General features: G+C 42.3%; 1 protein-coding gene across 3 annotated transcripts in view; it reads left to right on the plus strand.

Moving 5' to 3' along the window:
• UNC80 (unc-80 subunit of NALCN channel complex) overlaps positions 1-23,991 on the plus strand; it is a 168,625-nt gene that overhangs the window by 73,348 nt on the left and 71,286 nt on the right. For 2 of the 3 annotated variants that reach the window (XM_084819210.1, XM_084819202.1), the window contains exons 23-28: positions 5,645-5,857; positions 9,190-9,361; positions 13,491-13,624; positions 16,021-16,186; positions 22,031-22,234; positions 23,786-23,886. In XM_084819210.1, the coding sequence (XP_084675336.1) occupies positions 5,645-5,857; positions 9,190-9,361; positions 13,491-13,624; positions 16,021-16,186; positions 22,031-22,234; positions 23,786-23,886 (990 nt within the window). The remainder of the gene's footprint in view (positions 1-5,644; positions 5,858-9,189; positions 9,362-13,490; positions 13,625-16,020; positions 16,187-22,030; positions 22,235-23,785; positions 23,887-23,991) is intronic. The other variant, XM_084819218.1, reaches the window with a different exon arrangement.

The following is a 23,991-nucleotide window of genomic DNA, read 5'->3' on the forward strand; positions in this document are numbered from 1 at the left end:
TGTACTGGATCTTATTGTGAGCAGCCATGAGTGCCTCATAGTGAGGCAGAAAAGCAGGATAAAATATGTTTGTAATCAATAATAAATAAATACATTTTCATAAACAGCTGCTGTGTGCATAAGGATCTATGGATTGGGGGCCACTATTCCCACAACGGCTTAGAACAGTAAATCTCAGACTCCCTAAATCCAGCTAGCCAGACAAGGAGGTAGGAAAGGGAGGAGCTGCTATGGTCAGCAACTCCCACATGTTACCTGCTTCTCTACAGTTTCCATGGTGAGCATAACACCTCTGGTGGTGGTGGTTGTGGTGGTATTAAACCTCTGCAGCTGGCAGAAAAGGGCCCCTGGGTCTTCCTACTGAAAGATTCTCTCCCACCCTGGAACTTTGCACCTCCTCTAGTTGATCTCCCTGCTACACATGCATGTGCATGTGCACAACGTGTTTCTTTGCTGAAATCCCAGAGGAGTAGCTAGGGCCAAATCACATGTATGTGTGTTTATTAAACATGTTTGCCTATTTGACTATAAAGTGGGGTGGGGGTTAGGTTTTTATACTGAAAAGAACTCACAGGGGAGGGGAAGCAAAACCCACCCTTCCCTCACCTTTCCTTTCCTTGCTACATACCCTGCTACTTTAAGCTGCTTTTCTGATACTGGAGGTGAACTGGGTGGGAGAAAACTTTTTAAAATAGCCGTGTCCAGTAAGGTAAAGCGGAGAAGGGGGCGGGTTTCACTTTCCCTCTCTCACATCCACCATTTAATGTAACAAGCTAACTCCCACACTCCTTCTTTATAATCAAACAGACAAGCACACATTTAATAAAAAACAAAAACGGAATCTTGTGGCACCTTAAAGTGACATAAGCTTTTGTGGACTTCATCAGATTCCCCGGGAGATGGAATTATAGCTCGAGTTATCAGAGGCAGATTGAGCCAAGCTGTGTGGAGCAGTCCCTCAATTATCTCTGTGCTAGCAGCATAGAGTATTGCAGGGGCAGTACTCACGGTAGTAGCTAAGAAGCTTCAACAATTGGTTTATACATTGTAGCTGAAAATGCATCCCCAGCTAATTACAAGCCACTACAAATGTATCCTCAGCCACAGATAGCCTATTAACATCAACAATGAGCCGATAACATTTGTAGCTAGTGACTGGAGCTGTCAGAACTCCTGCACTCCTACAGGCAGGTAGAAATGGGGTGGAGGCCGGGGGCTGAAGGCTGTTTACCCTAGCCATGCTGCTGCAGCCCAATGGGGGCCAGACTGTTAACTATTTGTTGTGCTGGGTGTTGGCTTTCTTCTCTCTATCTGGTATGACATCCCAGCTTACTCTCTGCCAACCAGCACTCACGCTGGTGTCTCCTTCACTGCTGATAGTGACACAGGCTAGGGGGTGTTGGAACAAATGGGATATGGGGTGGAGGGTATGGGTGCCAAACTGTTAGCCCTTGTACTGCTGGCTTTCCCTCAGCTGTTTTCATTTAGGCATGAGGGGGCAACTCTGACTTGGCGTGCATAATATCTCACAGGTCCGAGCACTCAGGCTGTAGATCCCAGAGCCCTGTGGTTCAACAGTCACGTCATGTGTGCATCCCAATGGGCTCCTGCCCTTTGTCACTTGCCACACATGTGCTGGACCCTTTGCCCAAGGCGTGTTGTGGTTTGAAAGGTGGCTGGAGTTATGGTTGGAAAAATGATTTCCCAGCTTTTGTGTGTTCAGTTCAACCATAACTCACAAACCACCTCGGGTTTTGCCACTGATATTGCAGGTTTTGTTAGGAAGGGTGTGGAGACTCTGGTGTTTATCCGCACTGGAGTTGTAAGAGAAGATTTTCCTGCATTTTGAGAATGGTGATACACCAGCCCACCCCAACACACAATGGATTTGCTCAGAAAAATACCATAATCACAATAGATTCCCCCTCCAAGGCATAGTCCATACTGAGGGTGGGTGCTTGTGCATAAGGGCTTGTGCCTGGGGTGGGGGTCTGGGGGTGGGGAATTCAGGTGGGGGGCGCTGGTTTGGGGAGGAGCTCATGACTGGGTCTGCTGGGTGGGTGCTTGTGCTAGGGATGGGTGTCTGGGGTTGGTGCTCATGCTGAGGGTGGCGGTCAGGGTGTGGGGGCTTGTGATGGGGGTGGGGGATCTGGGAAGGAGCTTGGTAGAGAGCCCCAGGCTGGGGCCATTTGGGGGGGTTTGTACCTAGGTCTCTGCAGTGGAGGCTTGTGGCCAATCTAATGGTGGGGCAGAAAGGGGGGAGGGTCACCAGAGGTGGACCCAAGGGCACCTGTATTGCTATACACAGACCTTTTGCTACACAGTGCAACCCACCAACACCCCCTCCCAGACATTCCTCCAGAATAACAACACAGAGAAAGCAGTTTGTTGCAGAGCCCACTTATTGAAAGCAAAGGTGGGGGGAGGGGGAAAAAACCATTTCTCACACACGTACACATGCTTACATGGGATTAAGTCCCATTGAATTAAGTGAGATGTATTTCTGAGTAGACCTACATAGGATTGCTGTATATAACCCATCATTTAAAAGCACTTGGCTCCAGAGGGCCCCTTAACGCCCCCCCCCCCCCCCCGGCTGCGTGCCACAGCTCAGTGCAAACATTCTGAAGGCTCCAACCAACTTTCCTCAATACAAGCAAATGTGGTTTTTGGGGGGAAGCTCATATCTCCCCCAATCCTTGACCAATCTTGCTGGATTTTGACCTTACTGCTAGTTAACCCATTCTCTCCCAGCCTGGCAAATTTGGCATCTTTCCATCCGTATTTCGTGAGACAGGTGGCTGGTTATGCCTTTTCACTCTTTTCTCTCGAATGTTCACACTCAAAAAAAATTTCTACCATAGCCTATGCACTAGGAGAACTCCCCATGGACTTATATCTCAAAGAGCAATGCTAACTTCCGTCCATGAGGCCCTACATGAGGGGTGAATCCTTTCCCCCAATAACATCCCATAATTAGCTTTGTTATGCACCAAACCTAGCTAATCCACTAGAAAATTTTGTAGCTATCTACATGCAAAATTTGGGCAGATCAGACAAGGGGGGCTTAGCTATGCCCCCCAAACTGAGTTGTTCACCCTATGGGAAAAACGTGCAAAATGGTGTTTCCAGCCATAACTATGGGTGGCCCAGTTGGGCCACCCACAATGTATTGTTGTTGTTGTTCAGTCGTTTAGTCGTGTCCGACTCTTCGTGACCCCATGGACCATAGCACGCCAGGCCTTCCTGTCCTGCGCTCTCTCCCGGAGCGTGCTCAAGTTTATATTCATTGCATCGGTGATGCTATCTAGCCATCTCATCCTCTGCCGTCCCCTTCTCCTTTTGCCTTCAGTCTTTCCCAGCATCAGGGTCTTTTCCAGGGAGTTTTCTCTTCGCATTAGGTGGCCAAAATATTGGAGCTTCAGCTTCAGGATCTGCCCTTCCAATGAGCAGTCGGGGTTGATTTCCTTTAGGATTGATTGATTTGACCTCCTTGCAGTCCAGGGGACTCGTAAGAGTCTTCTCCAGCACCACAGTTCGAAAGCATCAATTCTTCGGCGCTCAGCCTTCCTTATAGTCCAGCTCTCACAGCCATACATTACTACTGGGAAAACCATAGCTTTGATTAGACGGACCTTTGTTGGCAAGGTGATGTCTCTGCTTCTGACTATGCTGTCTAGGTTTGCCATAGCTTTCCTTCCAAGGAGCAAGCGTCTTTTAATTTCATGGCTACAGTCACCGTCTGCGGTGATCTTGGAGCCCAAGAAAGTAAAATCTGTCACTGCTTCCATTTCTTCCCCTTCTATATACTACCACTTAATTTTAAAGTGATGATTGAAGGTAGCAGGTTCAATTGGAGAAGTTGTGTAGAAGTTATTATATACACATGTAGTAGGCTTGCTACAAACCATAGATTTTCTGGCAAAGTGTCCTCTCCTATTTGAAGAACACAATACAAGAGTAAACACAAAACAACAGTAAACACAAAACTAAATTAAAAACAGACTTTGACTTTGCCACACCACAACAAGGAGTAAGAGAAACAATAAGCAAAGTTAGTATTATTTCAAAAAACAACAGCAGCAACCACCATCCCTGAAAGCAAGTCAAGTTCTGGCTGTAGAGGATTGAGCTACAAAATCCTATTCAGTTCCTATTATTGAAAACTTTTCAGTGCTAATCTAGCTCGCTCAGGGAAGAAAGACTGATTTCCTGACAATATGGGTGCCTTTACTAGTTGATATAACAAGTTGTACTATGAATATTTCATGCCTAGATTGAAGGCTATGGAAAAATGTACAGCTGCCTTGAATGCATGTATGAAATGCAAGTATAAATGTGTGTTTGTGAGTGTGTTTTATCTGTATTGGAGCAACTGACCATTGTAACTGTGGGATGATTCACATGTAATGCTAGACCATTGTTTGGCATTATATAACTGAGCCTTAGGCTTGCCCACTCGCTCTTCCCCTCGTGTGCACCACTTAATTAGTTAATTCCTGGTTTGAGGCACTGTTTTTAGCTGGTTTGCAATCCTGCTTTGGAGGACAAGAGCAAACCATTGTTTGCCTGTTGAGATGTATTGGTAAACTATGGGTTGCCACCAATCAGGAAGTAACTAATTGAGTGGAGTGCAGAAGGAGGAAGAGGAGACAGTGCATGGCCATATGGCTTGTATCCTGTAGTGCCAAACCATGGTTTGGTGTCATGTGTGAATTGACCCAATTTTTTACGATTAAGGAACTGGCCCCAGTCATGAGGCTAAGGGTGCAATACTATGCCTATTTAGAAAGAAAAAACTGTTACAACTCCCAGCATCCCTCTAGTTATGCTGGCTGGGGCATGCTGGGAATTGTAGGACTTTTTTCTGCTTAAATGTGCATAGGATTGTGCGTTAAATTGCTTAGTGTATCCAGTCCAAATGTCTACAATGTTTTGAATAACGTAGATGTAATTTATTTTGACAGTCTTGTTGCCAGAGACTCTAGACTCAAAAGAAACAGCATTGCCTGAAGATGAAGGGCATTCAGGTTGAAGGTTTTTAGTCAGCCTACATTAGTAGGAATGAAAGAAAACATAATGGGCTTGTGTCCAGTCTTGCCCGCAGCTGCCACCATTGATCCATTTGGGAATATTAGTAACCTGGCTGTAAGTTCAGTAGATACTTGCTCCTAAGTGAGTAAAGTCAATACATGTAATTGGACTTATTGTTTGTACATTAAAAAAGAAATAAAAAGACTTAGCAGCTTCTCATGTGATCACCTCCAACTATCGTTTGTTTGGATGAAGCCATTATCACAAATCTAATATCATAAGTACATTCTTAACACTTCCTCCTAACCTGCCTCTCCTTGCTAACTGATAAAATGACATGATAAGCATGAGTAATCTGTGATATCTCCCTCACTTAAATGGTTTTGAATATATTTATGTATTTAATAGATTTATATACTGCTGTCCATATTTAAAAGTATGTCTAAGTGGCAGCAGAACATCATGCATTCGCCAGAATTAGCCAAGCATGCACTATGTAGAAATACAGATCTGCATAAAATGTCTTGTTTCACTGAGTATTTTGGCACCGTGTTATTTTAAGATTGTTTGTTTTTCAAATTGTTAATGACATTTTGATAACATTTTCTAGGAGGCACCAGTGGTGGCGAGAGCAGCTCTTTTCCTGGAATGTGCTCGCTTTGTTCACCGCTGTAATCGTGGCAACTGGCCAGAATGGATGAAGGGACACCATGTGAACATCACTAAAAAGGGCCTTTCCCGTGGGCGCTCCCCAATAGTGGGGAACAAACGGAACCAGAAGTTACAGTGGAATGCAGCCAAGCTCTTCTACCAGTGGGGAGATGTAAGTGTCAGTTCTTTGTTCTTTCATCAACATTAGTCAGTAGCATTTGTGTTCGTTCTGAAAATTCCATGATGCAATTTAAATCAATCTACAGCCTAGTCAGGAAACAGCTACATGCTAGAAACCTGAACATCAGTTTTGCCAGGGTTTCACTATTCACTATCTTTTTGAAAATATAGTTTGTAATATATTTATTACTCGCAGAGGCTCTCAGGAGGGAGAAGGAGCCATTTGCGCACAAGGCCCGCAAGTTCCGGTGGGGAGCCTGTGGCTCAGCTCACCAACTCAAGCCAAGCCAGGGCTCAGGGGACATCTGTTGAGCCCCAAGAGGGCTGGATTTTGCTGCACTGGACATCCCTAGGGTAACATTACTCCTTCAGTTTCTGGCAACCAAATCTTAGCAGCAGTCAGTAGGTTCTGAACCATTTCTTTGTGTATAGGATCTATCTGTTCATCTGTTATAGGGTCATGGGATAAAGAAGCATGTGTAATTATTATTACACATCTAACCTTTCCCCAAAAGTAATTAATTAGAGGGCATTCTCACAAAAATTTGAATAAAATTAGTTTTGTTTTCACATCACCATTGTTCCCATAAATGTGACTTAGGGCGCAATCCTGTCAGGATAGCTGGCCACCACCGAAGTCAGAGGTGGCTGACTGTCCTATGGAGGACAGGCAGAGCATGGAGGGGATTCTCTCCTCCGCGCTCTGCCTGCCCTGCTTTTCTATCTAGACAGCTGATTTTGGTTGTCTAGCTGGGGCACTTCAGAGCGGGAGGAGGGGAGGCTGCGCAGCCCATAGGAAGCTTCCTATCAAAGCTTCTGCAGTCTCCTCCCTGCCCCCGGGAATGCCCCCCCTTTTTGCCCTCTCTGCACTCCGTTTCCCAGCGCGGAGACCAGTGAGAACCGCACTTCCTATAAGGGGGCAGGGGAGGGGGCAGGGAGCACAGTGCTGGCTCCAAGCTCGGTTCCCAGAAACCGGAAAATCCTATGGCTGTCTAGGATTGCTCTCCCCATGGCACTGGTGTCAGCATATTTTCAAAAATAAACAGTATCCTCAATATGACATTCATTTTAATGGTAGCAATTCTACCTTTCCAAGAGATTCCCATAGAGAACCATTTCTAATGTCTGCCACGACAGAAATAAAGGTTAATAATTGCACTGATATAATTTATCTATTTCAGAAGTTAGCCAGATATCTAAATATTTTACTAGCTCCACCTGATTCCATATTTGGTGGCTATCATATTCCTGATTTCTAGTGTATTAAGTCCCATATACTCTGTCTTGTGCACATTTACCTTATACCTTGATACATTTCCAAAATATATGAATTGCTGGAATAGACATGAGGGGATTTGTTAGAGGAAAACATAATATCTGAGCACAAACTAATTTTAAAATGAGTTCGTCCTATTTCTGTACCTGATTTTACATTTAATGAATTAATCACGATTGCTGAAGCTTCCAGGGATGGAACATGCCCTACCGCTGCTTGCCCTGCTATTGCAGGATCACCAAATTTTGGCGCAGTGGCAGGGGAAAAAAAACCCTTTATAAAGAAAATCAGTAATTTGCCACCGAATTTTGGTGGTGCAGCAGTGGCTGCCACAAAAGGGGGCTATTTTGCTTTAAAATAGCCTCTTTTTGCTGTCGCTACCCTGTCACCAAATTAGGAGATAAAGTCTTCATCCCCATGCCACCTAAAATTTTGTGAATGAGGCGATGTGATTGCCCAGTAAAAACCTTGTCCGGAAGCACCCTAACTGAGGCCGCATAATTCCACCAAGCTCATAGAGACTTCTCACTCAAAGAGAAGTGTACAGTTGCACAGAATAGCAGGTACTGTTTGACTGATCATTCTGCCAACTGGAATGGGTAAGTGAGGGAAAGTACACAGATGGACCAGTGCGGCCTAAAATAGTGACCAGGGGTGGGAGTAGGGGGGCTCTCAGTACAGATTCAATTCAGGTTTTGCAGTTCTGAACATTTGTGCTTTGCCTCTCTTTAAAGTGGTTCAACAAACCCAACTTCCTTCCTGTTTCGTTTAACCTGATGCCTAGGTACTTTCTGCTATTGCATAGACTTACTGACCAGACTAAACTAATAATGCAGGAAGCTTTCCAGAAACTCAGGACGATCAGGCAACTTGGTATTTGAATAACTGAACTAGCTTTGGTCTCTGGGTCCCAATGCTGTGGTTCCATCTGAGGGAGACAGGGGAGTTTAGAATGATTCTCTGATAGAAACATTGATTACGTCTCTAACAGGGCCTTTTCTGGGGCAATGCCATGACCCTGGAATACTCTTCTGATTGAGATCAATCAGGACCCGTCTTTTAAACCTTTTTTGCCAATCGTCAGAAACTGAAAATGGGTTTCCCTGTGTAATTTGAGATCTTGCTGCTACCTGATTTTCTGTGATTTGTACTGTGTTAATGTATTATCTGTTTTATATTGTTAATTGCTTATTGATACTGTATTTATGGTTATTGTTTCTGATCTGTTAGCCACTCTGACTATGTTAGTAGAAGAGCAGGGTAGAAATAAGTTGTTGTTCTATGTCCTCCCCACCCACATATAACTACGAAACGGAACTCTATTTCATTTAACAGTGCAGGATCCCAAGCCATGTGTGCTTAACATACATTGTTTTACTTTTGTCAAGCATTAGCTAGAATTAGCAGAGTATGCACCATGTAGAAATTCAGATCTCTGCTACTTCTGCCCACTACCACTGTTCATATCACAGCTGGTCTGCTGAGCTGCGTGGGTAAGAGACCTATACACATCTACCAAGAACTGAGTGCCATTGTTTTCATTGAGGCTTACTCCCAGGTCAACAAGTATCAGGTTGCAGCCTGAGCTACAAATCAGGAAATCCCCAGTTCAACCATTGACTTTGCTTTAGGCAAGTCACTCTCCCTCAACCTCATCCCCCACTTTTCAGTATGGGGACAATAACGTTGATCTACCTTACAGGGCTGTTCTAAAGATTCAGGGCATATTGAAACACTTTGGACATTTTAAAGTCTATATAAACACTATGCTTTATTATAATACTTTCTTCTACCTCTTTCCCCTTTTTCTAACAGTTGACACTTTTTAAATCTAAACAGGAGCATTTTGAAAATTAAAATTTAAAACAAATAGAGTTTGACCGCTTGTTTTGAACTCTTTCAATCACACTTGCCCATCAACATGAACACAAAAGTGGTGGTGGTCTTTACCTGAGACCTCCAGCAGTCTGGCAAAGCTTTGCTACCCCAAGAGCGATTGTGACCCTTCGTAACACTTTGCTCCTTCCTCCTTCTCTGTCTGCTGGCAGGCCATTGGCGTCCGTCTCAACGAGCTTTGCCACAGTGAGAGTGAGAGCCCGGCCAATCTGCTGGGCCTCATTTATGACGAGGAGACCAAGAGGAGGCTGAGAAAAGAGGATGAGGAAGAAGACTTTTTAGATGACAGTAAGGAGACTCCCTTTACTACAAGAACCCCCGCTTGTAAGAATCTCTGCTTTAGGAACACTTAATTCTTTTTTTTTTTTAATTTTACTTTCTCTCTTTCATTTCCTTTCCACCCAATTGTATTCCTTCCTTTCTTCCTCTCTCTCTATCTGTGCCTAGTTGTAATGCATTCTGTAGTGGTCAAGGTAGCAAAAAAGGAACAAGGTCCACAGACCAAGCACAGGTGCTTGTATGTTGCTGCACACACTGTTCCTGATAAGGCTTTAGTCATGTGCAGCAGCTGGTGGGCCCAGGTGGGGATGCACCTCCCTGGCTGTGTCCAAAAGTCGCTTCCACTAAGTTCAGTGGGGCTTTACAATGAGACTTACAATGCAGGCAGAGGCAGATATGCATCTGAATGCTCACTGGATACGGATCCTTGGTAGGACACATGAAGAAGGTCCGAGGTTCAGCCCCTGATATCACCAGATAACGGGTCTCAAATGGCAGGGCTGGAAAAGATCTTTCTTTGCCTGAGACCTTGGAGAGCTGGTAACAGTCAGAGTAGACAATCTGGATCTAGATGGAATAATGGCCTGACTATAAGGCAGCTTTGTATGTCTGACTCTGCTCCTGGATGTGGATCTCCCTTGCTGGATTGGGGCATCTGATTGTGAATAATGTTGATTGACATCTGTAAGCCTTTGCTATCGGATTCCTTGTTAGGCTGTCTTCCTCCTTTCAAAAACACTGGTCATGTTTTATATATTTACACTATGACTGGATTTGCACAATCGCCGCAGCCCACCATTTATTTAAGCCACGGTGAGTTGCAACATGTGTTGGCAGCCATTTTGAATATTCAACCCCCAGCGGAGGTTTGCCACAGTTTCTAATTTTGTCTGAACCTAGGCGGCAGGAGTTGTATGAGAGTTAAACAAACCTTGCATAAACTATGGTCTGTTGTACGGTAATTTGAGAGTGGTTTAACCATCAAACACCCCCTGCCATCCAGGTTCAGATGACATGACAACCCCACCTCCTCAAGGGGTTGAATACTCAAAATGGCCGCTGGCACATGCCACATCCTACTGTGGCTGAAATAAGCCATGGTGGGCTGCAGTGATCATGCCAACTGGCCCCATGTGTAGTGATAGTGAGTAAATTAGTTACACACAAAGACCATGATCCAAAAGGGAGCACACTGGAGTTTTTAGTCAGTTTCTTCATGAGTATACCAACTAGTTTGTTACAAGCACATCCTTAGAAGCCGGGCTATAATAAATTTATTATATCAAGTATAATCAAATAATGATAGAGATATACAAAATTATTCATGTAGTGGAGAACGTGGATAGGGAGACATTTTTCTCCCTCCTTCAGAATACTAGAACCCGGGGTCATCCCATGAAGCTGATTGGTGAGAGATTAAGGATAGATAAAAGGAAGTACTTCTTCATGCAGCACATAGTTAAACTATAGAATTCGCTACCACAACATATAGTGATGGGCACCAATTTGGATGGCTTTAAAAGGGGGTTAGATACATTCCTGGAGGAGAAGGCTATCAATGGCTACTAGTCCTGATGGCTATGTGCTATTTACAGTACCAGAGGCAGTATGCCTATGTACACCAGCTGCTGGGGAACTTGGGCTGAACAGTGCTGTTGCGCTTGTGTCCTGCTTGTGGGTTCCTGGTCGACAGCTGGTTGGCCACTGTGTGAACAGAATGCTGGACTGGATGGACCCCTGGTCTGATCCAGCAGGGCTCTTCTTATGATCTTAAATGTGGTCACCTTTATAATAAATCCACCGTAAATGTCATTCATATTACAGATGGCAAGTTTTTTAAAACTATGAGTGAAACCTTAATGCATGTGAACCCCACTGAAAAGTTCTATTTGAAGATAGTATACCACTCCATTCTCTTGCAGACCAGAACCCAAGCTAAATGGAAATTGATTAGTTTTAAACTAGTGGTCAAATGTTCATGTATTCAGTTTTTTAACATGGAAAACAGTATGCTAGATGTGATGCCATAATTATAGTTCTGTATACTGACTATTATTTATAAAGTCAAGACCACAGGTTCACAATTCTTTTAAAATTAACGTGGACTTGTAGAACATAACAATATCTCATGCCAATATAGAGTGCAGATTACACTAATGCTCAGTTTAATAACCTCTCCAGTCCAAACATCATCTATATATGTCTGTGTATCTAAGGCAATATATTTATTTGTATGTGTTCGTACTGTTGTTTTCCACTAAGCATGAAATTCATTATATGGTTATGTGTTTGCTTTTTTGTAAGTTTGTTGGATTCATTATGCAGTTACAAAGTTCTAGTGCAGATTAGCTGAAAGCTATGGAGGAACACTAGCATAAATATTTGAGTTAGAAAAGAATCTGGTCATCCTAACCATCTAATTGCACATGGTTCCAATATGGGCCCACATGCTGTCTCCTTTCTTTACCAGATACAGAAATTTAAAGCAGGAAGAAACATAGAGGGATTCTTATCCTCGTTCGCATCTTGCAAACGTTGCTCTCTTCATATAGTGAAATGTCAGCTATGAAATTAATGGGAGTGGGGAGGTCTGGCTGCTCTGGATAAGTGAACATAGAGAACAAAGAGGGATTTGTAAGTGAGAAAGGTGTGGGACCTCCTCCTCAACGTCTTTTAATTCTGTATTTCACAAGTGCCTCAACACCTTTGTGATTTCATGATGATAGCCAAATCAGCATGTAAAGAATTGGCCCACTCCTGTGAATGCATGCACTATCCTCATGTTCTGTTAGGCTTTCTGGATAACAATGAGGCACATGGAATTATAAGCTGAGTAGTGACAGTTTCAGCAAAATGGGTGGGGGTGTAGGAAGAATGCAGCTCTGTGATGTCTTTGTCGTCTGAGTGTGGAGTGGATGGGATTGGCCTAATGCCTGTGCCTTTTCCCATGGACGCAGATTTGCAGACAGGGCAACTAATGTGTTTTAAGCTGTCATGGATACCTTCCTGCATATTTCTTGTTTTATGGAGAAGACATAAATAACTTAGTGGCACTGTGCAGTTGCATATACTAAGGAAGGAAAAGGGGGAAACAAACCAGCTAAATAACCTCTGCTAATCCTGGTATTCAGGGCCTCAGAGTTTTACCCTTCCCTGTCTCCTAGTATGCTTCCCACACTGGAATTGATTTCTTCCAACTTCACAGTCTTCAGACTTCAATAATTAGCATGTAAATATTGCTGTGCACTCCCTGTTTTCCCGAGTGGTGAAAAGCTCCAGAGCCAACGTTTACTCAGGTTGGTTTTCTTTGGAGCCGAGTTCACTGGAGACAGGTGGTCAGTCGTCCCATCGTCCCCACCCCCACTCCAAGCCCAATGTTAACTGGGAAACATTCACAAATATGCATATAATAACAATAACAAAAATATGACAATATTATCCTAACCTTACCTAAACTGTCTGTAGTGTTTTTATTGATCCATTTACTCTTCGTTAATGATTCCATTATTGTATGGTATGTATATCTGAGGCCTAAACTAAGCATGATATGCATGAGTCTTTTCTCCAACTTTAAAAAAAAAACCAATAGCATCTCCCCCAAGCTGATTTTCTTCATGCAGGGAAACCAGTAAGAATACCTGTATCTTTTCCCCTAAAGGGAAAAAGCAGTGTGTGTGGGAAGGGTGATTTTGTATGGGGAAATGCCTGGCTGGAGGGTAAGGATTGAGCAGTCCCACCTCCTTGCGATTCCTCCCCTCAAACTCTCAGTCTACAGGGGGTGCGTTTGGTTTTTTAAAAAAACCCAAACCAACAACTCTGAGGGAAAGAGAGACACAACAGTGTGTCATTTCTAGGCTGAAGCTGAGTGCTGAGGTGAACGGACTTTGTATTGGTTTCAACATATGTATTAATATGTGGCACTTCAGAGAACAGTTAGATCTTGAGACCATTGCAGTCCTCTTGTTCTGGAGCTGCCATATGCCACAGATAATATGTGAAAATAGATAAGTGTGCAAATGATGGTGTTGGGAAAAATAGATTAATAATGTAAGAGGGCCATAATGTTCCATATGCAGCTTGCATCGTGTACCATATGTGGTGATGTCCATGTCTTCTTAGATTTTTTCTCCTACCGCGTTTTAACAAAACACACATATATATGATCACTTCTTAGGTACTGTGAACCCCACCAAATGTTGTTGTCCTTTTGCCCTGAAGATGGCAGCATGTCAGCTTCTCCTAGAGATCACCACATTTCTTCGAGAAACCTTTCCCTATATGCCCAGGCCACGTACGGAACCTCTTGTGGTGAGTAAATGACAGGAATTTAATTTGGAGACACTCTGGGACAGGGAAAGGTAAAGAATGGCTACGTTCGCATGATAGTGGCTGGGGAAATAAACCATGATGGCTTATTTCCCCTGCTGTTCTAGGGTTCTGGGTGTTGCAGGGTTCTGAGTGGATTGTTACCCATGGCAACAAGCCACCTGGCCACATTCGTATGACACAACAAGCCATGCTGCCAGGAGTAATTATGCTAATCTCCCTGGCACGTGACCGGCATGCACAGGATAACAAGCCACCATGGCTTATTAGCAACCCTGTCGTTGTGCAAACCAGGTCAGTAAGTAAAATTTGCCAAATTGGAGGCCAGAAAACCAGCTGAGTAGCTGAAGAAACATGTTGATGAACTCAAGATAGGAGAGCAGGAGATACAGGTAGAAAAAGAATCTGCCAATTTGGCTTGCTGAGTAATAAATGTGGTGTCTAGAATGACAGGTGATTTATTCATAGGACAAATTAAAGTACTGATATGACCTTCCAAAATTGCATAAAAGTTACACGTAGCAATTTTAGTAATCATCTTTGCTAACAGATACCTTAAGTTATGCCAGAAAATACAGTCAGTGGTTTAAAAGGAAAAAAAGAACCAATTAATTTCTAGTTTATTTTCCAGTCTACGTGGAGGTCAGTCCTTGCTACAGTCATTCATAGGTCCTATGCTTTAAAGTTCATATCCTCAGGCCATTTGCTATAGGATATGAACAATAAAATGAGTGTAATACAATAGACCTCCAGTTGAGTCTTAGAATGTAGTCACTCTGTGGTAGGTTCCTTTTAAACTGGTAGGAATTTTAATTGTACATTCTATATATGCTTTTTACAAGTGATTTTGAAACCTATCTCAGCCTTATGCACTTTCCTTTTCACAGTCTTAATCCTAAAGAGATTATTAACTTTATAAGTGGTTACTAGCACTGATATTACACCCATATATCTTCTTTCTTTCTTTCTTTCTTCTTAAATTTATATCCTGTCTTTCCATTAGGGGCCGTGGTGGCTTAGTGGTTAAGACGCTGAACTGCAGACCGGAAGGTCGGCAGGACAGCAGTTCGAGACCCGAGTGCCGCGTGACGGAGTGAGCTCCTGTCTTCAGTCCCAGCTCCTGCCAACCTAGCAGTTCAAAAGCAAGACATTGCAAGTAGATAAATAGGTACCGCTTTGGCGGGAAAGGTAACAGCGTCCCGTGCACCTCGGTGTTCAGTCATGCCGGCCACATGACCATGGAAGTGTCTTCGGACAGTGCTGGGTCTTCGGCTTAGAAATGGAGATGAGCACCACACCCTAGAGTCGGACACGACTGGTTGGGGACACCTTTACCTTTACCTTTCCATTACAATCTTCAAAGCAACTAACAACAATAAAACACAATATAAAATACAAAATTATTTTACAACATTGGGGGCTTTTTAATTTAGAAAAAATGTTGAGTATGTTAGGGGGGACACGATAGAGGAGTTTAAAATTATGCATGGTGTGGAGAAAGTGGATAGAGATATGTTTCAGTCTCGCTCGCTCGCTCGCTCTTGCTCTCGCTCCCTCTAGTGACACTAAATGGTGGGAGATTCAGGACAGAAAAAAGGAAGCACTTCACACAGTGCATAGTTAAAAATGGGATTCACTACCACTAGGTGTAGTGATGGCCACTAACTTAAACGGCTTTAAAAGTGAACTAGATAAGACTGATGAAGGATAGGCCTATACTATTCACGGTGGCTATACACTACCTCTGGTACCAGAGAGAACTTGCCTCTGAATACCAGTTGCTGTGGAACAACAGTGGGAGAGGGCCATTTCCTTTATGTCTTGCTTGTGGGCTACCCAGCGCCATCTAGACTATTTTGGTCTGATCTAGAAGGGCTCTTCTTATGTCCTGAAATGGAAATGTAGCTCCAATTGCCACAGCTAAGACAGGACCTAGTGTGGTGGCTTAAGCAGCATGTTGGGCTTGGGAGTTGCAGAGACCTGGATCTGCTCAGTTATGAAACTCACTGGCAGACACTGAGCCACAGCCAGTATGTATGTATGTGTGCATGTTTGTTTTCACCCTGACTTTTAGAACAAGCCCATACAAAGCAACTTACAGTAAAAATGTTAAGAGCACGTAAACAGCTGAATAAACAACACGTAATGAAAACAGGACCAGATCAAATTATGTATAGCAGGCTGGCAATAAAATCAATTATCACTCAGCATAACCAACCTCTCAGGGTTGTTGTGGAAGGGCGAAATACCAGTATAAATAATAAAATTATCAGTTGAGTTTAATTTTCCTCTGAACTGTAATCTTTTCCTACTTGCGAAGAAAACTTGAGTGCCTATGCTATTCATCCACCTTTGTGGTTCACATGATTATGTTATAGGATCTGGAGAGCTGCAGGTTGCGCTTGGACCCCGAGATGGACCGGCACAGATATGAGAGGAAGATCAGCTTTGCTGGGGTTCTGGACGAAAATGAAGATTCAAAAGATTCCTTGCACAGCAGCAGCCATACCCTGAAATCCGACACAGGCTGCGAAGAGAAGAAAGGTTTGTTGCCTACTAAAGCTTGCAGCTTTTCCCAAATCTATTATTTAGCACTGGATGTTATGTCCTAACATTCAAAAACTGAGTAAAGAAACAGTAGGCTATGGAGCCACACGGCTGAACCATTTCTAATTTTTATCCATATCTGGATGTGCTAAATTCAAAAGGAGAGATTTTTGGCACAGTCCTAAGCGCATTTGAGTGGAGGTAAGCCCCCTTCATTTTAGGTGAATTTACTTCCAAAGAATTGTGCCTGGGCTTAGTCTCCCAAACCAAAACATCAGTTGATGTCTATTTACACAACCAGAAGCTAGCATATGACATTTTTTAAAAATCCAACCAACTTCCATATGTTTTGAAGGAATGCTTATTTCTAATTGCACCAGAGGGAGCAATCCAGTCCACATTTACAGTTGCTGAAATCCCACTGCTTTCAGTAGCACTTAAGATCACATATGTGTGCACTGGATTACAGCCAAATTTAGAAGGCATGCATCACACCAATATTTTAATGTGGTGTAATGCCACATGTGGGAGAGAAATGAGGTCTTGCTTTCCATTTCCAAAGATCAGGAACAGAAGTTATGTGACACTTATCAGAGTTTATTACTTTGCTTCCTGAAATTTTGAAAAAAAAATTGCCACCACATGCTTAAAACATATCCGCTATGTGGCTCTCAATGGCTAATCCCAAAATATTGTGTATTGTCAAGGCATAACTCACTGTGGTTGCTAAAGGCAGCAGAGTGTTTATCATTGTAATGCCATCTCATGCAGAAAAAAACCACCACCACCACCATCAAAATTCTCATTCTGTCTTATGGTTCAAGTGTTGCAATACAAAACAGAGTCAACACTCACTAAAAATGTACTCTTGTGGAGAGTAAAGAATAGCCCCAAATACGAGAAATAGCATAGAATATTGGCAAAATTTACTGCAGTTCCCAGCATAGAAATTATATAATCGTGATGGTGAAGGAATAGTAGGTTATAATTTATGATACCATAATGAACTGCAAATTGAACTATGGAGACAAAGACTATATTATTTTATTGATTTTTTAAGTCCTTGCTACGACTTGGGAAATCACCTGTCCCAGCTAGAATCTGTTTGAATAACATCTTTGTTTTCACATCCTGTCCCTTCCATACACTTTCAAGCTAGATGCACAAGATGGCCTGGGACCTGCTAGGAGATCAGGACTCCACTTAGGAACATACAGCTCAAACCTAAACCTACATCATGGCACTACCATGCTGATGAGGTGCCACTTCCCAGAAGCGATTTGTGTGAACCCAGCAGCCCTTTTTTTTTACCTGCTGCCTTTGTGCAAATCGCCATGAGGAAGCAGTGCCTGACAAACATGGTCAACCCGAACCAGACATTACTTCCTCCACACAGCCATCCCCACGGGGATGTGTCTTTGGTGTCATTGCCTCTGAACCAGATCTAAAAAAAGAGGGGTATGTGTGGATAGTTTATTGAAACTGACAATGTGTTCCTCTTCTACAGTGGACTGTGAATGCGCTTCACCTTGAATTTGTTTGTTTTCTGTTGCAAGTCAATATGTTCATTTGTAACTTGATTACAAGTCTCATGTTGTTTAAGATTGGCTCCTGGTTTACATAAGAAATTGGTTTCCAATCTCTGTGAAGAATTGCATACTACATGTTTTATCTTTGTGTTCCGTTTTAATAGATACTGATGATATCCTACCATGGTTAGAGATCCCCAATTAAAGCAAGAGAGAGAAACCTTTGTACTTCTGGGTATATATTATTTGCATATATTAAAGAATCTCCAAAGCCTGCATAATGCCAATTTCTTCAAAGACATGATTAGATTTCTTAAATATAGCTACATGAGGATGCAGCAGTGATGTGGTGTCTTTGTGCTTTTTACATTAATTTACAGAGATGAAATTACTCTTATGAGTCCCTTCCGTGTTTGCTCACCCATGAAGGTATCTTGTATGAATGAGTAGTATACACAACTAGCTCTCCAACAGACTCTGAACAATTTGTCTGTCAGGGCGCATTTTGGCTGTATCTTTTTATCCATACAGTTGTTCTCAGAAGTGTCTCAACAAAGATGCTATGTGTGAATTGGCTCTCAGGCATTTATACAAGCTATAAGCAATAGTGATAGTGATTCAATAGGCAAATTATTATCTACTGGAAAAGTGTTGAATACAGACATACCTCACATGGTACAACCGTTTTTTGGGACATAGTAAAAAGTGAGTTTACAAGAGTAGCAGTGTGTGTGTGTGTGAGTGTGTGTGCATGAAAAACATGTACTGAGTCAGACCTTTTAGTGGCTCTCTGGGGAATCCGGCAGAGGCCTTTCACAGACCTACTACTTGTGTTTCTCTTTTTGCTAGAAATACCTGTGTTTGAACCTGGGACCTTCAGTATATTATGTAATTTTTATTTATAAGAACATTTCTAGACTGCCTTTCAGTCCTATGTCTCCCAAACTGCTTTGCAATGCTTTTCCACTGCATTGTGACACTCACCTGTACATAATGTCATAAAGTATGTAAAATAGATAACTATATAACTAGTAAATAAACTGAGCTACTTCATTGTTTTTGGAGAAGTAACTCTGTTCATTTCTAAGCCAACTTGATGTGAGCTAGGGAGAGCTCACCCGTTACTAATGGCTATTTTATTTCTTACATTTTATACTGCCCAGCAGATGAAGCTCTCTAGCTCACTCAGAGGTCCCAGAATTGCTTTTGTGTATGTGATTGCATACAGATGCAGCTAGTTTTCTAGAATTTTCCTTTCCAGTCATTTTGATATGACATTTTTGTGTTCCTAACATCATTTTTCATACTGGTGAGTTATTTGTTAGGATTTATTGCCCTTATTTATTTATTTGATTTATTTCCCACCTTTCCACCAAAAAAAGGCATTTGAGGCGGCTTACAAAAACAATTTAAAATAAGTTAAAACAATAAAACGCGTTAAATACAGTAAAGACACTGTACAGTAAAAATATTGCAAAATACAATAAAAACAGCAACTGCTTTTTATCAACTGCTTTTCCACTAAAGGTGCCCAAGAAGGTGTGAAATAGAAAAATGCAAATAACAACAATTAAAATATAAACAGTGCAATATAATAAAATAGCTCAGTTTAGTAAAAGCCACATTAAAAAGACATTAAAATGCAATGTAGTTACAGACCCAGTGACAGCAGCATTAATGAGTAGCTAAGCAAGTATTTAAATGCAGCCCCTTATAAAAAAACCTGCCCAGAAGTTAATTTTATTTTACGCGGGGGCACAAGGGACTTTATACAAGACTAGATTGTAGATGTTAGATGGTTAATACGTTGCTTTGGGACACTTTTGAATGCAATGTGATGAACAAATGAAACTTTGTTTAAATGAAATATTCTGTGCTCTAAGCCTGGTTTTTTGGGGGGGTGGGGGAAATATAATGGTCACAATATTTGCAGATATTGGCAAAGGCATCTCCCGTTATTGTTCAGCTAAAAACTGTGATTTGATTTTTCTCATCTGCAGCAACTTCAAATCCCTTTGAAAGCCATTAACCTGATCCTTCCGTTTGCACATTCACTCCACTTGTTTGAGAATTATTCTTCATTGATTGGGCAACCAAGGTTTTTAAAACTATGCAAAAGCTATGATTGCACAATTACTAAAAGGTAGGACCAAACCTAATGTAAATAAACCAAAAAGCTAACTAGTAGCCTCAAGAATGCATTGATTACATGTAGCGGGCTTTATACTTGACTACCAGAGTGGTCAACTGTACTAAGATTTTGATAGATGCCAGAGTTCAAATCCCACCTCACTCAGAGGCATAACTGCACTACAGATTTAAATGGGTTTGATAGTAATTTCCCCTCCCCAGGGAACTGTAATTCAGAAGGGGACTAGAATTTGTAGTGGAGAACGCTCAGCACTCTTACCAAACTATAATGCCTGGTATTCTTTGGAGGAAGTCATAACAGTTAAATGGGTATGAATATTGCAGACGTGTCCATGGAGTCAATGGACGATATTGCTCTAGTCATGCTCTCAGTCTCATTTTTTTCCAGAATAAATAGGGATAATAATTACATATTTCTGAAGGTTTTAAGAATGAATGAAATATTAATTGTAAAGCAGTTTGAAAACTTTACTTCCAAGTCAACATACAAAGGACTAGGCTATCCATTTTACTGGATCAATGAGATGAGCTCCTACTCGTGTGTGAAAAATTGCAGCCTTACAGTTGTTGTTGTTGCATCATCATCATCATCATCATTATTGTTGTTGTTGTTGTTGTTATTATTAAAATGTGTTCTAGAAATAGTTTTTCATTACAGGAGTTCTTTGCCAGTACTGTGCATCCAGCACACTGTAGCCATTTTAACCTTCAGTTCATCACAAAAACAACAAAGAATGTTGTCGTGTAGCACCTTAAAGACTACCAGATTCATCATGACAGAAGCTTTTATGGGCTAGAGGCCGCTTTGTCAGATGGATCAAAAAATTATCCTCAATTCTTGCATTTGATGAATCGGGCTCTAGTCTACCAAAGCTTATTCCACAATGGATCCGATAGCCTTTAAGACCCCACACAAGGTTCTTCATGGTTTTTGTTGCAACAGATTGACATGCATACCCCTCTGGCAGCTTATCACAGAAATCCTCATTTCCAAGCCACTCAACAGTGTTCCTTTAATTATGGTAGCTCCAAAATGCAGACCCAATTAAATGCAAATCGTAATTAAGGTAAATTATGTTAAAAGCATGTAACACCTCTAAGTCGAATTGTGCGTTCACATGGTAAAGTGTAAATCTGTAGAAATCAGGAAGATCCCTTCAAATCTCTTTTCAAGTCCAGATCTTACTGGATTTAGATATATCTCTTCTCACCCCTAAAAGTGACAGCAATCATTTATCTACATTGCACCTATGCAGTAGATGCACAACTAAGTGTTGCAACATTTGGACTTGCATAATGCCATGTACTGCTTCAGAGCTGAGTGGAGAGCAACATGCCAGTGACTGGTGCTTCAAACCATTCCATATTTTTGTGCTCATTAAAAGTGCCACAACACGCAGCATCCATAGATGTCTTTAATGCCTGAAAGCTGCTATCTGTCTGAAGGAGCGGGACCACATGTTGTTGCTTTCTCTATAGAATTCTGGCGAAGTTTTAATGTACAAAGACGATGATTTATCCAAAGGTAATATCCAAACTGGATAAGCAAAGTAAGTGCCTAGCTTATGCAAGCAGGTTGCCTACTTACAATCATGAATGCTGCATGATTGAACACTATGAGTCTATCACAATATTTGAACCACCTTGGGCTAGCTGGAGGATAGATGTGCCCTTGAGGCCTTGCCTATAACTTCTCAGTCACTGGTAAGCAGCAATTGGTGTAGATGCAGTGACAAAACTCTTACTGACAAACACACAGAGAGAACAATTCTCCTTTCTCAGTGTGCTCCTGAATGAATCCGCGGAAACTTGTTTGGCACACATTGGAGCTTTCATTGTTTAGCCATGGGGCTTCCAACAGTGCCTCTTACACGGTATGGCTGAATCGAGGGTAACAGTAGTCTGCATAACAGACAAGAAGCATGTCACAACTTCCTCTAAGGCATCCCTTACTTGGAGGATGGATAGAGCTGCATTGGCATTGGCTTTGGAGACAGCCTCTTGCCGGCCTTCCATGAGAAAAGGAAAGGCACTGCAATGCAGGATGGGGAGGGCGGGAGGGCTAGGAGTATAAATATTTATATATCATATAAATAAGTATAATATTTTTAAATGGGGGAAATTAAGGGGGAAAAAGTCCTCTTTTATTCTTTTAATACAGTTCCCAGCAGGAAGATCAGGATAGGAGGCTCCCGCTTGCTCCAGATTAAAGGAACCCGCAGTTTCCGGGTGAAGAAAGGGGGTTCCCTGTCCAGCATTCGCCGGGCCGGCAGCCTAAAGAGCACCAAGTTATCCCGTCAGGACTCAGAGTCTGAGAATGAGGAGCTGCAGCTGTCCCACAGCAGGGACACTGTCACTGACATAGGTAACATAGATGAGCTGGGCTAAAAAGGGAGCGGGATGATGAGGCAGCATCTTGAGCCTGGAAGCAACTCAAGCAGATCTAGGACAGGAGGATGAGGGCTGGCAGGCTAGGCACACCTCCAGCCATCCGAGCTGGAATGAAGCGTCAGCACTTTTTGCATGATTTAATACCTGGCGAGGACAGACAGTCTGAGTCCTGCCCTTGATACATTAGGTAGTCAGATCTGTTCCACTCCAAGGATGCCAAGTTTTAAAAATCCAAATGTTTGGTGCATGGACTCAATATACAGGCATTTTCCTGACTGCCAACCAAATGCATGCCATGCTTAGGAAGGTATATATAAAAATATCATATATTATATAACTTTGGCATATATAATATATATGGTATAATATATATATACACACACACACACACATATCTCATATCAATATTATGGACTGTGCATATAGCTATATATACAATACGTATATATTTTGCTTTGTATGAGATATAAATATATGTGTGCTCGTGAATCTCCAAAATATTAGTTCCCATAGATTTCTCTTGTAGAAAAAGTCAGGAACAGATAAATCCTAAACTCGAACCTCGTTCACCCTTGTGGTCTCAGTGGCATTGCCCATGCTCTTGCTCTTCTGTGGAGAAATTTGAGTTTAGCCAGGTACATACATGTTTACTTAAAAGAAGGGGTGGGGAAGAACTAATTGGAAATCAGCCATACTTCTCATAATAGTCTTATAGCACAATCCTGTATATGTCTACTCAGAGGTAAGTCCCACTGAGTTCAGTGGGGCTTACTCCTAGGTAAGTGACTATAAGATTGCAGCCTTAATAATACTGTCTCCAATAGGCAGATTTTGTGCTAAAGGTCTGTCAGATTTGAAGGCCCATTGGCAATAAATGCATGCAGGAAACTCTGGGGTCAGAGAGAGCCCTCCCCTAGTGTTTGGCAGGATTTCCCCCCCTTTCATCCCCAGGCATTTTGGAATCCTCCAATGGGACCTAACAGGGCTGTAGCCTGTTTGTGGCAGCAGTCGCTGTAGCAAAGGTGCTGCCATTGCAGGACTATACACATTATCCTTTCAGGGGGGTTTGGACTACAGAGCCCAGTCAATGCAGATCACTGAAACCAACCATTTGTAGCATCTTGATGATGCAAGAATTTTCCTTCCACTTACTTACCCTCCCCTCTTCCAGAAAAGGGAGCAATGTTTGTCCCTGATTAGATGTCCTATTAATGGTGGTTATAAATTATGCTTGTAATTACCAGTCCAGCTGACCATTAGAGGCATAGAAGACGGGTAGGGTGGGACAGGGGTGAGGGAGACCATCTGACATGTTTTTAGCATAGACAAAGTTCCTTCCTGAGCAGTTTGGCTCTTGGGCTGGTGTGCTTACGGCATACTGTTTTGTGTACCCTATAGGACACAGAGTAATAGCATTAATCTGTTTCAACAAACTGGACTGGTTTACAAGCATATACCTTAGATTAAAAATATGCAAGAAGCATCAGAAGACAACTACTTTTGGGTGTATCTTTTTCTTTTGAAGAAGGGAGCCCTTGGAGTACAAGTGAACCCAGTATAGAACCTGAAGTGCTAAGCAGCACCGGCACAGAAGAGAACTATCATCGGAATATGTCTTGGCTGCATGTAAGTAGAGATCATTAGTAATGTCCTAGAATTCCCACCTGCTACACACAGAAGGCTCGGCTGGTCATCAGGGCACAGTGAATTCAGGATTTCTGGCTGAGTGGT

Source organism: Heloderma suspectum, chromosome 1 (assembly GCF_057233095.1).
Source record: "Heloderma suspectum isolate Gila_16-S chromosome 1, 16-S_ref, whole genome shotgun sequence".
Classification (NCBI taxonomy): Eukaryota; Metazoa; Chordata; class Lepidosauria; order Squamata; family Helodermatidae; genus Heloderma; species Heloderma suspectum.